Consider the following 17,469-nt stretch of genomic DNA (forward strand, 5'->3'; position numbering starts at 1 on the left):
AGGTAACATGCAATTATAATGGATAGAGACAGTTTAAAAATGATCACTTTCCCTTCCCAAATACAGAGAGATGCAGATAATATAGGATTAAACATTGTTGACAACAAATATTGGCATCTCTAAGGAACTTTTAAAAGGAGAAATTGTTAGACTATTTCTGATAGTTTGATGGTTGAAAATTGTTTGGGCTGAAACTAACGTACTTGTGAAACATGCAATAATATTGGGACAAAAGGATAGGAGGCCCATGAAGCTGAAGTAATTAAGATTATTATAATTTAATAGCAGCCATTTAAATATATGCTGTGTTAACATTTTCAACAGTTTATTTACACATACATCATTGCAGATGGCCTTTGATAGCTAAAAACCTTTAACTGCAGTCCAAAAACCTAAAAAAGGACTACTCTGTGTGGCCCTTCTACAACAACAAAATCCTGCTCTTTCTATAAGCACCAGAAACACTGTCCTACCTCATGTACCACTTCCATGTCTACAGACAGAAACATTTTAAACAAGATTTTCACATAAATAATGTTTTCACTCATAATGAAGTATGTGACCAAATATTTTTAAAGACACAATTTTACAATGAAAAGTTCTCTTGATGTAACCAGCACATACAGTCTGAAAATGTAATAAAAAAGGATCCAAATAATCTTGACTGAGGCCACAAATTCTTTTGAGTTATACAGAGAGCACCAGGCAACACAAACAGGAAACACATAAGAGGTAGTGTATCATCTGTTAAGACGTCTGGGTCCACAAAGGACTGTAATACAACTTAAGTGTTTGAGGAAAAAAATTGTTTTATAGTGGCATAACTGATTGTCATACAAATTATAATACAAGCTATTGCACATTTGGGAGCATTAGCCAGAGTTGCTCCTTAGTACTGCACCACTATCTTTCCTTAAGATGTCCCGGACAGTGCTGTTACGAAGGTTAAAAACACTCAGTTTCCTGAAGAATTTCCAGATATATGTAGTGTTTTCAGTTCCAGGGAATAATATAAAAAGCACCCATGAAAAATTAAATATTTTATTAATGTTGTCAAGGTCTCTCTCTCTCTTTTTAAAGCAACATCTCCTTAGGAGGAAGTCTTTTTCTTCCTGATATTCATTTAGAAATCACCAACATTTTTCTTTACATTTCTTCGGTAGTTTTGCAATCATTTCTTGCAGCAAATCCATGGTAATGGGAGAAACCCAACAACATTCAGAAGCCTAGAGAAAACACACTGGGCCACTTTCTATGTAATGCTGTTGTCCTTGTTTGAGATGAGGAAATGTATGCACCTGAACAACTGGAAGGTGATTGGTGTCTTGAGTATGAAAAAGGAATTGGGTTTTATGCCAGCCACCATCTTGAATCTGTAATACATATAACGGGAGTGTTAACTAAAGCATATTAATAAGAAGCTTCCATGCATCGACAGATCTTACTCTTGCCTAGGCTTTCGAGAGAAAAACAAAACAAAGGTCAATTTACTTATTGCATTTTATACTGCCTTTCTCCAAGGAGCTCAAGGCAGGATACAACATGGGGTATCCAGATAGCTCCTATCTAGGCAGTGACCAGATCCATACATGGTTAGTTTTAATAACATGGCTGCATCATTTTTTTTCAGCTCATCCCTGGTCTTGTATATTAATGTGTACAGGATTTGTTATATTACTTTATACTTTCTCAGTGATGTGAAAAAAACAGCACCATGAAGAAAATCCAGTAAGGAATTGAAATGTGGACTGATCTACCTCTTTGATAATATGTTCAGTTCTAAAAACACTTTAAAAAGTTACGAAAAACTAAAAACTAGTTCTTACTAAATACTTTAGGACTTACAATATTTGAATCAAAACTGTCTATGAAATCTATGCAATCTATAAACTATCAGAAAAGCAATGTCTGGGATCAAAGAGTGCTTTGAAAGTCTTGAAATTTGCAGTTCCTTTTTCCCCACAACTACTCAAAGTTGTGAGCACAGTAAAGGCCATTGAAAAGTGAAATCCTTGCAGACAGAGATCTGTGAAACACTGCAGGAAATGTCTATACCAGTGGTTCCCAACCTGGGGCCTGTGACCCCCAGGGGGGCTGTGAAGTAATCCAGAGAGGGCTGCAAACAGCAAAGAAATGAAGTATTTATTATTATTTTTACAAAAGTCTTCACTGCCTGGAGGCTGTCTGCTCCCCACTGCCGCTGCAGATGACACCTCCCCCTTGCTCCAAACGAGAGGGGTAGACTTTTGCTGAAGGGCCAGAGCTTCTTTCAGGCGCACCAAGGGCAGGCATCTGTCTATAAAACACGTGGCAGATGCCAAAGGAGGCTGCGGGTGAAGGTACCAGGAATAAGAGACGATTACTATCACCAGCTACCAGCTCCTTGCACTACTGCTCCTGATGGCGCCCTTGCTCAGAACGAGATGAGAGGGCTTTTCTTGAAGCAAAAAGAAGCAAGGCTGCAAGGAAAGGCTGCTTTCCCCTTTCTTTCTTGGGAGCCAGCCTCCCTGTCTTTCTCGGCTCCTGCTTCGTTTCCACCTCCTTTTAAAAATTATTCTTATTTGCAAGACCACCCAGATCTCACCTTTGGCCTAGATGGAGCCAAGGAGCAGTTAAGAAGCTCAGGATTTGCTTGCCCCCCCATCTCTGAGGCTAAGTGTGTGTGCCAACATCCCCCCTTTCTTCCACCTACACTCTGCACCCCCAATCTCTCTCTCCAAGATGCTACAGCAGTTGAGGGCTTCACGCCTCCCACGTGCCCAAATGCATGCACGCCTGCAGGTGTTTGCTGGAGGATCAAGTGTGTTTATGTATATACGTGTGCTGTTCTGTTTTCTGCTCCACTCTCATTCCCTAAGTGCATGCTAACCAAGTCATCAGTTCTGGTGTTCATCCCAAGACCTGAAAGCACTAACTTCCTCCTCAATCTATCCATCCTTTTGTCTTCTCAATCTAGCATCCCCACCACTACCACTGCTTCTTCTTCTTTATAATAATAATAATCTCAGCTGGTTGGCAGAGGCTGGGGTCCACATACTGCAGCTGACATGTATTTATTTAATTAATTATTGTTGCATTTATATCCCACCTTTCCTCAAAGTTGCTCAAGGTGGTGGTGCACATGGTCCCTCCACTTTCCATTTTATCCTTACACAAACGCTGTGAGATAGGTCAGGCTGAGAGAAAATGGAAATTTTACTCACCGTGAATTTCTTTTTTTTTTTTTCAATAATTTTTATTCAGATTTTCATAAAACATACAAGACAAAATCACAAAACATTCAAAGACAAAAAACAAAATCAAAAACAGTTAAACAAAAAGAAAAAAAGAAAAGAAGAGAAAAAAAAAAAAAAACAAAAATAAAAAATAAAGAGTAAAATATTGACTTCCCATTTGTCAAAGATCAAATCAGTTATAAGTCTATAATATATAGCAATCCTGTCTCTTAAGTCATATTATAAAATCACTTTCCTCCAGTAGTTATCTTACTTAATCATCAAATCTCATAAACATTACTTTATTCTTTCCACAAAAAGTCAAAGAGAGGTTTCAATTCTTTAAGAAATATATCTATCAATTTTTTTTTTCCAGATAAGCATATCGATTAATCCATCTCATTACTAATTATGATAATCTTATTGTCATAACCATAGTCAAAATAAACATTTCAATTAATCCATCACATCAGAATCTGTTAGGTTCAGTAATTTCAGTAGCCATTGTTCTATTATCTCTATTAGTTCCATTTTCCATCTTCCATCTTCAGTAGTCTTGTTAAGTCCAGTAATTTCAATATCCAATCTTCCATTATCAGTATTCCATAATAATCTTGCTGTCAAAGCCATAGTCATATAATAAGAGTCTGATGGGAATTACCTCTATCCCAAATATTTTCTTGCCATCCATTCTGAATAAGTTGCTGAAATACTGCTGTAAAATCATATCTCTGTTCTTTTTTTCAAAATACACTGGGTCATCTCTTAAAAGTTTTTCCATTGTCACATGGCTGCAGTTAATTCCATAGATTTTCTCTATATTGGGCTCCATCACATCATTCCAGTCCAGAAGATAATCCATGCCATTGATAACTTTATCTCTAGAATCTTCATTAATTTCTTCAGAGATAACATTAAGTTCCAAACAATAGATTTTATTTCTAAAGTCCATAGACTCCAAATCTTGTTCCTGTTCCACGTTTGTTCCAATCTCCGGGATCTCCTCTCTCACAGGGACCCCTATTCCAGTCTCCAGGGTCTCCTCTCTCACAGGGACCCCTATTCCAATCTCCGGGGTCTCCTCTCTCACAGGGACCCCTTCCAGGGTCACCTCTCTCACAGGGACCCTTATATCTTTAATCTCCTGCTTCATTTTACTCAATTCAATTTTCGTTATCTCAATCTCATTCATTATTCTCTGAAACATAGTTATTTCCAGATTCTCAGCCACTTTCTTAATTGCCATTTTAAAAGAAAAATATAGGAAAACCACTTCTTATTTCAGCAACAATTGGGTTAATACTCCAAACTTGGTGACATCACAGTATAAACAGAGCAGACAGCCTTATCTCTCCAATAGTTAAGTAAACAAAATGCAGTTCCCAGGATCGAAGCAATTAATGGCAATCGTCAAGAAACAGATTCGTCAAAATAAAATAGACCAAAAAGAGAGTAGTCTCAAAACAGTATAATATTTTTCAAAATAAAAATCTGGAATAGAAATCCCTCTTCTGTGTGTATCTTTAGAATGCAAATCCAGGACAGCTTTTTGCAACAAAAACAGAGATAAGCTATTAATTAGTGCGTAGCAGAGAGAAGTTACGGCTCCCCAGTGAGATGTCAAAAACCGATCAATCTGGCAAATCTCTTTTAAACAGCAACAATTTAAGTCAAGTAAAAGAAAAATATAGAAAGAAGGGTGCTTGCCTGTTAGTACGTTCTCTCTTAGAAGATAAGATGAACTTTCGCTTTAACAGATAGAGCTTGCTGTTGAAAATCCGTCCCACCTTCGTCGGCTAGACCTCGTCCCATAAATTAATGAGATCTGGTCGTCCCAACAAAAATAGGCTTTGAGGTTAATCTCTTCGTTTCTCCCTACCCGGGAGAAGTTTAATCAGTCAAAAAAAAAAGAAAAAACTGACTGATATATCTGAATAAGCTTCTTTTGAGGCAGGAGCCCGTCTCAAAAGCAGGCACAGGCTAAGTCACCCTTCCCGGAAGTCCTACTCACCGTGAATTTCTATTTGTAGATAGTGCTGGAGGACATTCCTCAGTAGGGATGACTCCTCCTACTGGTCGTGACAGGCAGGGTCTCTAAGCTTCTTTGTAGCCTCTCCTGTGGGAGGAGTCGTCCCTCTCTCCAGACTGAACTGACAGAGCCAGGAACCCTCCTCAGGCCCCATATCCACATCTTCCCAGACGTCCCTAGAGTGGAAGCCTATACCAGGAGAAGCTGAAGAAAAGCGACAGACCAACACGGAACCAACGTGCTGGAAGACAGGTCACACATGAAGGGAAACACACAATACTAAACAACGTGTGCAAATGTAAGGCGCTGGCAGAAGCCCCAACTCCCCCTCCCGCTCCAGAAGGTTGAAGCAGAGGAATGAGAGGTGGGTGGAATGTCCTCCAGCACTATCTACAAATAGAAATTCACGGTGAGTAAAATTTCCATTTTTGCTAGATAGTGCTGGAGGACATTCCTCAGTAGGGATATGACAGAGCAGTGTACTAGGACTCCGGGTGGGATTCCTCTAGCTAGGAGGCAACACCTTCTGGAGCACCTTCCTGCCAAATGCAGCATCAGCTGATGAGAATGAGTCCATTTTATAGTGCCTGATAAAAGCTTGTGGAGAAGCCCATGTAGCCGCCCTACAGATATCCATTATGGGGAACCCCCCTTAAACGCTGCTGAAGCCGCTGCCCCCCTAATTGAGTGTGCTGTGGTACCCAATGGAGGTTCCCTACCCAGAGCTTCATATGCATGTGCTATAGCCGCTCTGAGCCAGCGTGAGATAGAGTAGGTTGTTACCTTACACCCCTTTGATTTCCCAGAGAAGGCCACAAAGAGGGCCTCAGACCTCCTGAACTCTAAGGTACGATCCAGGTAGAAACGAAGAGCCCTCCTCACATCAACTGAGTGCCACCTACGTTCCTGGGCACAGGAGGGAGCGGGGCAGAATGGAGAACCACTTTCTGCGACCTATGGAAAACAGAATTGATTTTAGGTAGGAATGCCGGGTCTGGTCGGAGGACCACCTTGTCCTGGTGGAACACGTACAGTTGAGGGTCCAAAGATAATGCCCCCAACTCGGAAACTCTGCGGGCCGATGTAATGGAAACCAGAAAAACTGTTTTGAATGTCAAGAGGTTCAGAGAGCAGGTAGCCATCGGTTCAAATGGCGGTCCTGTCAACGCCGTCAGCACCCAGGTAAGGTTCCAGTTTGGAAACCTGTGAATCATTGATGGGGAAACCAGCGTCACCCCTCTTAAAAAAAAAACATTTAAGGAATGGGTTGGAGGAAAGCAGGGGCCCCCCCAGGCATAACAAAATGCTGCTAAGAGCTGCAGCTTGTCTCTTGATTGTGGTCGCGCTCAGACCCTTATCTAGGCCCGACTGGAGGAACCCTAGGGGACCCCTGATGTCTCGAGACTAAGGTTCCACTGTATTTGCAGAGCACCAGGACAAGAAAACCTTCCACGTGGACGAGTAAACCCAGTTCGTGGACTGTCTACGCGAGGCCAGTAGCGTGTCAAGCACTTTCCCCTTAAAGCCCTTACCGCTCAACCACAACCGCTCAGTCTCCAAGCTGTTAGCCGGAACAGCTCTAGTCGAGGATGGCAGACTGGTCCCTGAATCAGAAGATCCGTTTGAGAGGGTACCTGCCAGGGTGTCTTGACTGACATGTTCAGTAGGTCCGGAAACCAGGGACGTCGAGGCCAATGGGGTGTCACTATAATAAATTCCGCCTTCAAGGTCCAAACCCGCTGGATCGTGCGTTGTATCAGCCCAAACGGAGGAAAGGCATACAGGAGGCCTTGTGGCCACGGTGTGACTAGTGCGTTTGTGCCGAGCCTGGTGACACGGATTTCTTGTGAAGAACCTGTCTAGCTGTGTGTTTACGGGTGTGGCAAAGAGATCCACTACTGGTTCTCCCCACCTGCGCACCACCTGTTGGAAAACTTCTGGGTTCAGTTGCCATTCTGCCTTCTTGATGGCTGTCCTGCTGAGCCAGTCGGCTACAAAGTTGTTTGTGCCCGCCAGGTGTTCGGCCTTCAGCGAGGCAAGATGCCTCTACGTCCATTTGAACAGGCGCTCCGCCTCGAGCATTAGGCCCTTCAATCTCGTGCCCCCTTGTCTGTGGACATAAGATTTCGCCGATGAGTTGTCGGTGCGTATGCGGTGATGCTTCCCCTTGATCTCTGGGGCGAAGACCTGTAGCCCCAGTCTGATGGCCTGTAACTCCAATATATTTATATTGAGCTCCGCCTCCATTGCAGACCATGTCCCCAGGGCTACACTATGGTCCAGGTGAGCCCCCCATCCGTACAAGCTCGCATCTGAGCTCATGATTATGCGTGGAGGATCTTCCAGGCTGACTCCGTGGGCCAACCTCTGAGGTTCCAGCCACCACCGGAGCTCTGTCCGTATTGTTGGAGGCATGGAGACCGAGCGTCTGTGTCGTAGGAGAATTGCCTCCTGGTAGGGCAGAAAGATCTGTTGTAGAGCTCTTGAGTGAAACTGGGCCCACTGAACTAGGTCGTATGCCGACACCATGGACCCCAAAAGCCGAGTTAGCCTCATCAGGTCCAATGCTGGTGCAGCAACTGCTTCCTGAAGCAACAGCTGAAGTCTCAAAGCCCTATCTTCGGTGAGCCTCATGCGGAAATGTTGCATGTCCAGGATCGCCCCCAAGAGCGGAATAGTTTGGGATGGGGTCAGCATGCTCTGCTCCAAGTTCACTATGAAGCCCAGCCCTTGGAGCCATGATACAGTGAGATGGGTACCTGTGTGTGACTGGTCCCAGGATGGTGCTCTCACCAAGATGTCATCCAGATAGGGATGCACGCATATCCCCATTGTTCTGAGATGTGCCACCAGAACCCCCAGTACCTTGGTGAAAACCCTTGGTGCTGAGGAAAGGCCGAACGGCAAGGCCCTGTACTGGAAGTGTCTGTTGTTGTCTGCAGATTGGAATGTGTAGATACGCCTCGGAGAGGTCCACAGAGGTCAGCCATTCCTTTTGTCGACTAAGAAAAAAAATTGAATATACCCGAGTTCCTCTCTGAGGGAACTACTGGCTCTATTGCCCGGATGTTCAGCAGGTGCTGGATAGCTTCCAGGTAGCGCAGGTGCTTCTCCGGCCTTCGAGACCTTGGGGTGGGTCGAAACCGGTTGTGTGGAATGCGAAGAAACTCTATAGCATATCCCATGGACACCGTGTCCAGCACCCATTTGTCTGAGGTGATGCCTCTCCAGCAGGGGGCAAACTCTAGAAGCCTTGCTCCCGCTCCGCGAGAGGCCTCTGGCAACCGCCAGTCAGGAGGAGGAGCCCTTTTGGACTCCCTTCTGGTTCCTCCCTGAGGAGAATGGGGTGCCTCCCGGTTTAGAGGAGGAAGCGTGTCCACCCCCTTTGTCTTGTCTGTCCCAGCGAAGCCTGTTGGAATGCTGACTGCGAAATCTAGAGAGCTGTTTTGAGGAACAAAAAAACTGGTTCTGCCTGCCCTTCCGTTCCTCTCTTCTGGCCATAGGGAGTGCTTTCTTCTTGTCCCTAGGTTCCACCAGGTGGGCCTCTAGAGGCTCCCCAAACAGCTTAGAACCTGAAAAAGGTAGGGCAGTGAGGCGGGTCTGTGACTCTGAGTCCACAGGCCACTGCCTGAGCCAAATGTTACGCCGTGCCACGGTGGAGGCAGCCATAGAGCGCGCTGCAAACTGTAGGGCATCCATGGATGCGTCGGCTGACAGGGCCGAGGCGTACGCCATTTTCTTTAACCCATCCTTTACAAATTTTGGGACATCGTCCCATGCCCCAAACTCTTCAGCCCACATAAAAACCACTCTGGAGAAAACTGAGGAAGTGGCTGCGGCTCTGAAGCCTACTGCATCTGCCTCAAAGCTCCTGCAAAGAGCCCCTTCAACTCGCTTGTCGCACTGGTCCTTAGGCCCCCCCTCCCCTTCTGTTGGGATCACTGCAGAGCTAGCAAGAGCAGCAATAGGCGGGTCCACTGTGGGAAAACGCAGTCTTGCTATGATCCTGTCGGCAAAGACGTAATGTTTCTTTGCCCACTTGGCAGGTGGCTTTGGTTTGCATGGTGATGACCATTCAGCATCCCACACGTCATCAAACGCCTGGGGAAAGGGAACTGAAACCTGCTTAGTGTCCATGGAGGGGAAGGCCTTTTTTGCACCTGCCGAGGCTGACTGAGTGGGTGCATCGCCTCCCGCCTCAGCCTCTGGCAGTTGTAGCACTCTGCGGGCCTTGGAAAGGAGCGGCTGAAAAACCTCTGGAGCAAAGAGTCTGGGTTGCATCTGGGTGACTTCTATTTCCTCACCCGAAAGCTCCCCCTCTTCCCTGTCCTGCTCAAGTAGTTCAGAATCTGATAGTACCACCTGTGGCACAGGAGCCTGCCTGGGCGACTGTGCCTATGCCTGCCGATCCCGAACCATTGAGGATGAGGGACCTGCATGAGTCTGTGGGGAGGAACGCCTTGCTACCCCCCCAACGCGCTATGACTCAGGTGCTCCTTGTCACCCCTGGGTGCATCCTTAGCTGGCTCACTGTGTAAAATGTAGGAGGGTGGGGGTGAGCCCCCCCGCCTCATGTCTTGATTGGAAAGGGAAGAGGACCTGGAGTGGCTGTCTCTTAAAGATGAGCTGCTATGCCTGTCCTCCCTGCTGGAGCCTGTGGAGTAGGATAAGCGCCTCCGCTTTCCCCTGTGGAGACGCTTCCTCAAATGTTTGCGCTTCTTACTTTTACGTGCGTGTGAGAGAGAGCCACTGACTTCAGAAGCAATGAGCTCTTTAACCCAGGTCATAAATTTGGGAAACAGAGTGGGGGGGAAAAACATCCATACCTTCATCTAGGAGATTCATCCCCCCGCTGTCTATGCTCTGGGACGGAGAGAAGACTGATTGCTGAGAGTCCTCTAGGTCCCTTGCCTTCCCCACGTGGCAGGGCTCTTGGCGGGAAGGCGGAGAGGAAGCGGGTGAGGCCATAATATGGCGGCCTTGACTCCCTGACGCTGAGGGAAAAGCGCGGGAATCACTTTACAGGCGAGCCACATTAGCGGGCGCCGCTCAACCCCCTGCTGAGACGTTCTCCCACGACGAGGCAAGCCTTTGGTGAAGTGGGGGGGGAGCCAGGAGCCGCGATCCCGCTGAACGCGAGGGTTGCAGAAACGCGGCTCCGCGGAGCGAGGCGACAGACTCCCGTCTGGGCGGCTGCTGCTCTGCTGGTATGCTGCAGCTAGCCGCGCTCTGCCCTTCTTCGGCCTCCTTTCCGACGCCTGTGAACCCAGCCGGGTTCAGCCTAGCCTCACAAACCCCAGCCCCACGGAGTGAAGGTAGGGAAGGAGAAGGAAACAGGCAGGGAGGAATAAAACCAACGTAAGGAGAGGGGAAAATTAGCATAAGAAAAAACGCTAAGAGGAAGAATCAGAAAGCGAAAGAAAGAAGCTCTAATAGAGAGGAGAGATTAACTCTAGACCTTCACTGACCGCAGGCAGGGCCGGTCTGGAGAGAGGGACAACTCCTCCCACAGGAGAGGCTACAAAGAAGCTTAGAGACCCTGCCTGTCACGACCAGTAGGAGGAGTCATCCCTACTGAGGAATGTCCTCCAGCACTATCTAGCAAATGTCTGGTCCAAGGTCACCCAGTGGGCTTTGTGACTGGGTGGGGATTTGAACCTGGATCTTAACCCAACACTGTAACCCACTGGTGTTGGGAGACAGGACTGTACATTGTCAGACTGTGTGTGTGGGGGGACAGGGATACCAATTTGATTGGACCTTTGTATTAAGAAAAGAAAGCAACACCTCCCTGTTTGCAGGGAGCTTTTTATAGAAAGGGATATTTGGAGATGTGATTTTTGCCACGCACCATTTTTTCCATTAAAAGAGACTAAAATTACAATTAGTGTGTGTGGGGGTGGTGTCACAAATTTTTTTGAGCTTACAAAAGGGGTCCAGTACTCATAAAGGTTGGGAACCACTGGTCTACACTACATAGTTTCCTACAGAAGAGAGATCTCAGAGAACCTCACAGAAAAACTGCATTTTTCAGTAACTTTACACTGCCTATTTTTTATATCACCAGTCTACATTTACCAAAATCATAAAGAGCCAGTGTGATTTAGTGGATAGGGAATAGAACTGCAGAAATCTAGTTTCAAATTCCTGTATGATTAAATTCATTGACTGACCCTGGTCTAACTACTGTCATTCAATCTGATCTACCTCACAGGACTGTTGTGTGGATAAAATGGGATATCCTCATATATGTAAACCTGAGCTGTTTGGAGTAAGGCTAGGATATAAATATAATACATCATAAATGTAAGAACTGTGTGTGGAAATTGCAAGAAATTTAAGCAAATGTAAAATACTAATTTGGTAGCATTTTTGCACCTCCTTTACACAGCTTCCAGCTTTTTAAGGGCTTATCATCCTGCCACTGATCTGCACATTTATCTGAGAGTTGCATAGAACAATTGATGACAAGGCCAGATCTTGTGTAAATGGATATTTCTTGGCTTTCTCAAATAAAAAGCATGAAGTATTGGGAGTGTAACATCTTGTTCATAAACCATAGGTGATCCAATAGGCATTGGGGGGGGGGATAAGCTCTTCCAAGTTTCCATGAAACAGTATCAAACATTCCGATTTTTAAAAAAACATTTTGAGTTCTGTCGTTGATTTGGGACATGCGAGGCCCATCTTTGGCACAGGTGCACATGTTTAAGTAGCAGAAGTAGTTGGCATTTCTGGCACATGTGCACTAGAGCAGAAGGTCTCGTGACCTCTGTATTCCTCTTTATCCTTCCTATGCAACACTAATGCTTGCTTTCTAAAAGGTAAAGGTGTCTCTGCACTTATAGTGCGAGTCATTTCTGACTCTTAGGGTGATGTCTTGCGACGTTTACTAGGCAGACCGTATATATGGGGTGGGATTGCCAGTCCCTTCCCTGGCCTTTCTTTACCCCCCAGCATATGCCGGGTACTCATTTTACCGACCACGGATGGATGGAAGGCTGAGTGGACCTCAACCCCTTTTACCGGAGATTCGACTTCCTCCTTCCGTTGGAATCGAAATCTGGCCATGAGCAGAGCTTCGCCTGAGTTACCGCCGCTTACCTCTCTGTGCCACGGAGGGTCTTGCTTGCTTTCTGGTAGAGTCAAAATTGTTCCAAGTCACCAGATGATAGTGTGTGCGTGTGCATGCACGCATGCATGCAAGAGAGAGGCACTGTAGCTATTTCGTACTTTGGACTTGACCTGTAGCACACTAGCCCCAAATATTGGCCACCAATGATTTAGGGCACTGGGATTCTAAATATGGTTTGATCAGGGGTAGCCAGTGTGGTGCCCTCCAGATGTCAGACTACAACTCCCATCAGCCTCAGTCAGCACAGCCAATGGTCAGGGATGATGGGCATTTTAGTCCAGCAACAACTGAAGGGCACCAAGCTAGCTACGTCTGGTGTATGTACTTGAAATGCTGTAACCTGCCCAGTGACCATGGGGTGAAGAATAGTATAGAAGCTTCTCTAAAGAGAATCAATGAATAATTAAGAATAATGCTGTAGGTTCCTAGAATCTGATGCTTAAAAAAAAGTGGAGATTCTCTGCAGCACCACAGCTACTCTGAGCTTTAGGACACATGTCAAGACATGTCATAATATGTACAGTACATTTTGACTTCGCATGTGTGTATTAGCATTCTTTATGAAATAAGTATCAGCTTCATTTGAGGAAAATCTTAACCTAAGTGTTGTAGTAGTGGGTAAAGTAAACATCCAGAGCTTGAACCCTATCTATATTAATTAAAACTAAACACTACTTTCATTGTACATTTTAATAATGCCAGTAGGTGGTTTACCATGCATTCATCTAGAAGCACTTGTGGTTCAAGCAGAGTGTTTCCTTCAAACATTTGGCCATTCCATCCTTTGAAGCTCACGAATGGCCTCTGAGCACGTATTTCATTAGTCCCCCACACTGGGGTGTTTAGACAGTGAACTGTGATAGAATGGATTGCTTCTGAACTCAGTAAATGAAGAAAGTTCATCTGTACTTTTCCAATGCCAAACTCCAACTGTTTTAACAAAACACACATTAGTACAGAAAATCAGACTACTTCACAGCCACAAAAGCATGATGAACCCATGCAGTTTAGAAATACCTTTACAAATGCTTAATAAACATTTCTTTCCACTGGTATAACAAACTATTGACATTTAATCTGTTAAAGTAAATTATTTAGACAAAACATGCATATTACTCTGCACAGAAATATGTCCTCCTTACAAAAAGCTTGCACAATATAAATATAAGTAGGAAGATTACAGCATGCAGTTCATAATGTGAATGGAGAAAATAAGATTACATTCTTTGAAGGAATGCCTGTTCTTCAAGATATCACTCCCATATGGGTCCTACTTATGGCCTTGCGTTGACACTTTGCTAGTGTTTTCCAACGTTTCTTCAGCTGTGTACAATATGGTTTTGTGCTTTAGTTTGTGTGCTAGGGTATAACAGCATTTTAATGGCACTCCCCATCTTTTTTACAGTTTTTCCATTAAATCAACCATTTTGGGAGCCAGGATTCAGTGACACAGTGAACAACAGAAATTACTGAATAATCACTATCATTGTATTAATAATGAAGGTTCTGTACTCTGTGTAACTTGAGAACTTAGGGTGCAATCCAAATCACCTTTCCACCGGCTGGGGTGAATTGGATGCTGCAGATCTCTGGCTGTGCTGGCAGCAGCCCTCCACTGCGGCTGACCTGCGGCACTGCAGGAGCCTGCTGGCACCACCGGGTACAGCCAGCCCTGTGGATGGAGGGCTGGTGGAAGCTGGCAGAAGCCCTGAAAACAGGGCATTCCGGGGGCAGATCTGCAAGGGGGGGGGACTTATGCGAGATCCTCCTCATGTTCAGAGACCTCCCCTGGGTCCCAATCCCCCTGCAAACTCCACTGGTCAAAAGGCTGGTGCAGTAAAATAATCTTTAATTATTTCCGATTGTGGCCTACAGGGAGAGCTTACTCCCTGGGAGGCCTGTTTGTTGGAGCCGGCACTTCCCCGCCGGTTTGTGCGTGTGGCTCCTAATGGAGCCAGCATTCAACCAGGCTGACGGCTCCCAAGCAGGAGAAGGATTCCCTGGAACTTTCTGCTGGCCTCCTGGAATGTGAATTGCTCTATTAATAAGGAACTTGCCATACAGAACCACTTGCATTTCAGTGTTAAGACTGCTGCTGACAACAATAAGTGGTGCTTACCATCATGTAATCATTCAGAAACATCATTTTTTCCCTTTCTTTCCCCTTTGGACATCCAGTCTAAGGAACAGGCTGCTAGCTCATGGGCAAACTGCATGTTTCACTGCAGCTACGTATAACATTAGCCTAACAGTCTATCCTTCCTTATAAAGACTCCTCCTTGCTAGTGGTCTGAACCTGATTTGTTTTGCAAACATGAGATGCAACGCTGCAGGGAGAAAAACAGCTGCGAGGAACGGGGATTTTTAAGGGGGAGAAATTCAACCCTGCAGGGAGAACAGCAGCTGGTGGGAGAAGGGTTAAACACACTTCCCCCCCCATCCCTTTTCTGCTGCAAGGCACCCTCTCCTAAGGATGCTTGGCGATCAGTGAAGGGGCCATCACACTGATGTTGCACAAGGATGCAAGTAATGTAAAGTTTAGCTCCAAAATGTTTGCATATTGCATTAGCAATACTCGGTGGCCCTAATGTAGTGTTTTAGTTTAATGCTTTTCAGATGTAGCAACACAACTATTTGATTTTTATCCAATGTCAACAAACTCTCAGGACATTTCAGCTGTAATAAACATACAGTGAGGTTCTGTAAAAAGACGTAAGTGGAAATCAAAAGATGTGGGTCTCATAGAAGAGACCAATATACCTTAGCCACAGAGACAGGTGATAAGCATGTCTGGCCACCAGCAGTGAAGTTGCAGAAAACCTCAATGGCATCAGAAGGACATCCAATATTTGGATCAATCCAGTATTTTCCTATCAATTGGGGAAGGAAAAGGCAAAAAATTCTAAAATACCTGTTCTTTCCAGCTTAAATCCTTAGCTTTTAAAACAAATTTAAAATATTAAATGCTTTTTAGAAAGAAAAACAAAAGTTTCTGTCCTTATGTTTCCAACTTCCAAGATAGGGAGGGAGGGGGGAAGTTGATAAGAGCTTGGGCTCAACTAAGTTGAGAGAATTAGGAGTAACAAAAGGTGTACTAAAAAGTTTTGCAAGGTTTTCTCTCCTTTGTTCAATTGGCTTCACAGTGACAACAGCCAAAGGGTTGTACAAGGCAGTGAGAATAATTTGTCTTTTAGAGGACAATGTTCATGCTAGCCCAATCCTGAAACAGTGGCAGGACATCCATTCAAATGTAGGAGAGGGGAACCTTGCTGCAGGGGCAGCAACCTTCCAACCTGAAAACAGAACCTCAAAATAACCAAGTCCCCAGATAGCTGGCAAAGAAAAGAAAGTATTTCTTTACACTGCACATCATTAAACTATGGAATTTGTTGCCGCAGGAGGCAGTTATGGCCACCAACCTGGATGGCTCTAAAAGACACATTCATGGAGGATAAGGCTATCAGTGACTACTAGCCGTGATAGCTCTACTCTGTCTCCACTGTCAGAGGCAGTATGCTTCTGAATACCAGTTGCTAGAAACCAGAGGAGGGCAGAGTGCTGTTGTACTTAGGTTCTGCTTTTGGGCTTCCCACAGGCATCTGGTTGGCCACTGTGAGAACAGGATGCTGGATTACATGGCCATTTGGCCTAATCCAGCATGAATTTAAAAATCCAGATGAATTTAAAGAATTGCACTGTAGATGAGTGGTTCATTGCTAGAGGAACGCATGTCCTTCAAAGAATAAAAATTGTATATACACACAACTAAAACTTTACAAGTCTGCAATAATTTCTTAAATAAAATAATGACTGTGCAATGCCTTAAGTGCTTTGTGAACAGATGGGCAGACTGCATGGGAAAATATGTGTTAAATGGCTTCAGATTTGTGCCACTCATTATGAAGTAATATCTGAACACAAAGTAAAGAGCACTAGTGTAGCGATTAGAGACTGTTCTAGCATCTGGGAGACCCGGGTTCAAAATCACATCCAGCCATGAAGCTCACTGGGTGACCTTGGGCCAATCACTATCTCCTAGTCTAACTTACCTCACAGGGTTGTGGTGAGGATAAAATGGGGACAACCATGTATGTCACCTTGAACTGCTTAGAGGAAAGATGAATTATAAATGAAGGAATAAAATAAATTAAACCCAGAAGAAAGCATATATGATACATTAGTTAAATTTATATGGTAAATTAGTTAAAGAAGTTTTTGTTTGGTATATGTATACAATGAGTAAAACCTATTATTTATTTATTAATTAAATACATTTATATCCTACCTTTCTTTAATCATAGAACCCAAGACAGCATACATATGGTTCCCAGGTCGTCTCCTATCCAGACACTGACCACACCAGACCTGCTTAGCTTCAGCAAGGGGGTGGCCTCAGGTGCCACCAGACCAGAGCACACCAGAGCAGACCAGACCAGCCTTCTTAAGTAATTATCTATTTACAGTTCCTCAATTTTTCCCTCAAACCACACTCTCTGTATAGTATCAAAGGGAAAACTACATACAGAGTTTGAGTATTATTCACTAACAGGCAAAAAACCCTTGTGGTTTAAGAATGGACCTATAGCCAACAGGTATTTCTATCAAACTTGAAAAAGCAGGGAAATTGGGCAGCTCTAGTGAATGCACCAAGGGAGCATGAGACCTGATCTCCTCTCTGAGATATTGTACTGCCCTACAAATTTGTAAAAATGAAAACACCATTTGGGTTGGTCTTTCACAGTCCAATCCACTTGCTGTGTAGCTTGGAAGAATTTGGTAACGTGCCTCTGAGCAAGTGGTGGCAACACCTGCAATCAGCCCAGATAACAGAAACAAGACATGTGCTGTGCTGATCTTGTTTTAGCAGGGAGGTAGCAACAATATGAAGACGATATAGTTCAGATAAAAAAAAATGGAAATGGACTGCCTTCAACTCGATCCCAACTTATGGCGACCCTATGAATACGGTTTTCATGGTAAACAGTATTCAGAGGTGGTTTACCATTGCCTTCCTCTGAGGCTGAGAGACATTGACTGGCCCAAGGTCACCCAGTGAGCTTCATAGATGTGTAGGGATTCAAACCCTGGTC

At 44.7% G+C, this 17,469-nt stretch overlaps 1 protein-coding gene across 1 annotated transcript in view; it reads right to left on the reverse strand.

Annotated features, from left to right (window-relative positions):
- Positions 1-289: 289 nt before the first annotated feature.
- The window catches only part of COL24A1 (collagen type XXIV alpha 1 chain), a 333,005-nt gene continuing 315,825 nt past the window's right edge, over positions 290-17,469 (reverse strand). The window contains exons 58-60 of the mRNA XM_061633547.1: positions 15,140-15,249; positions 13,094-13,309; positions 290-1,373 (exon numbers count right to left, since the gene is read on the reverse strand). Coding sequence (XP_061489531.1) covers positions 1,227-1,373; positions 13,094-13,309; positions 15,140-15,249 — 473 coding nt within the window. The 3' untranslated portion in view covers positions 290-1,226. The remainder of the gene's footprint in view (positions 1,374-13,093; positions 13,310-15,139; positions 15,250-17,469) is intronic.

This window comes from Rhineura floridana, chromosome 6, assembly GCF_030035675.1.
Source record: "Rhineura floridana isolate rRhiFlo1 chromosome 6, rRhiFlo1.hap2, whole genome shotgun sequence".
Taxonomy (NCBI): domain Eukaryota; kingdom Metazoa; phylum Chordata; class Lepidosauria; order Squamata; family Rhineuridae; genus Rhineura; species Rhineura floridana.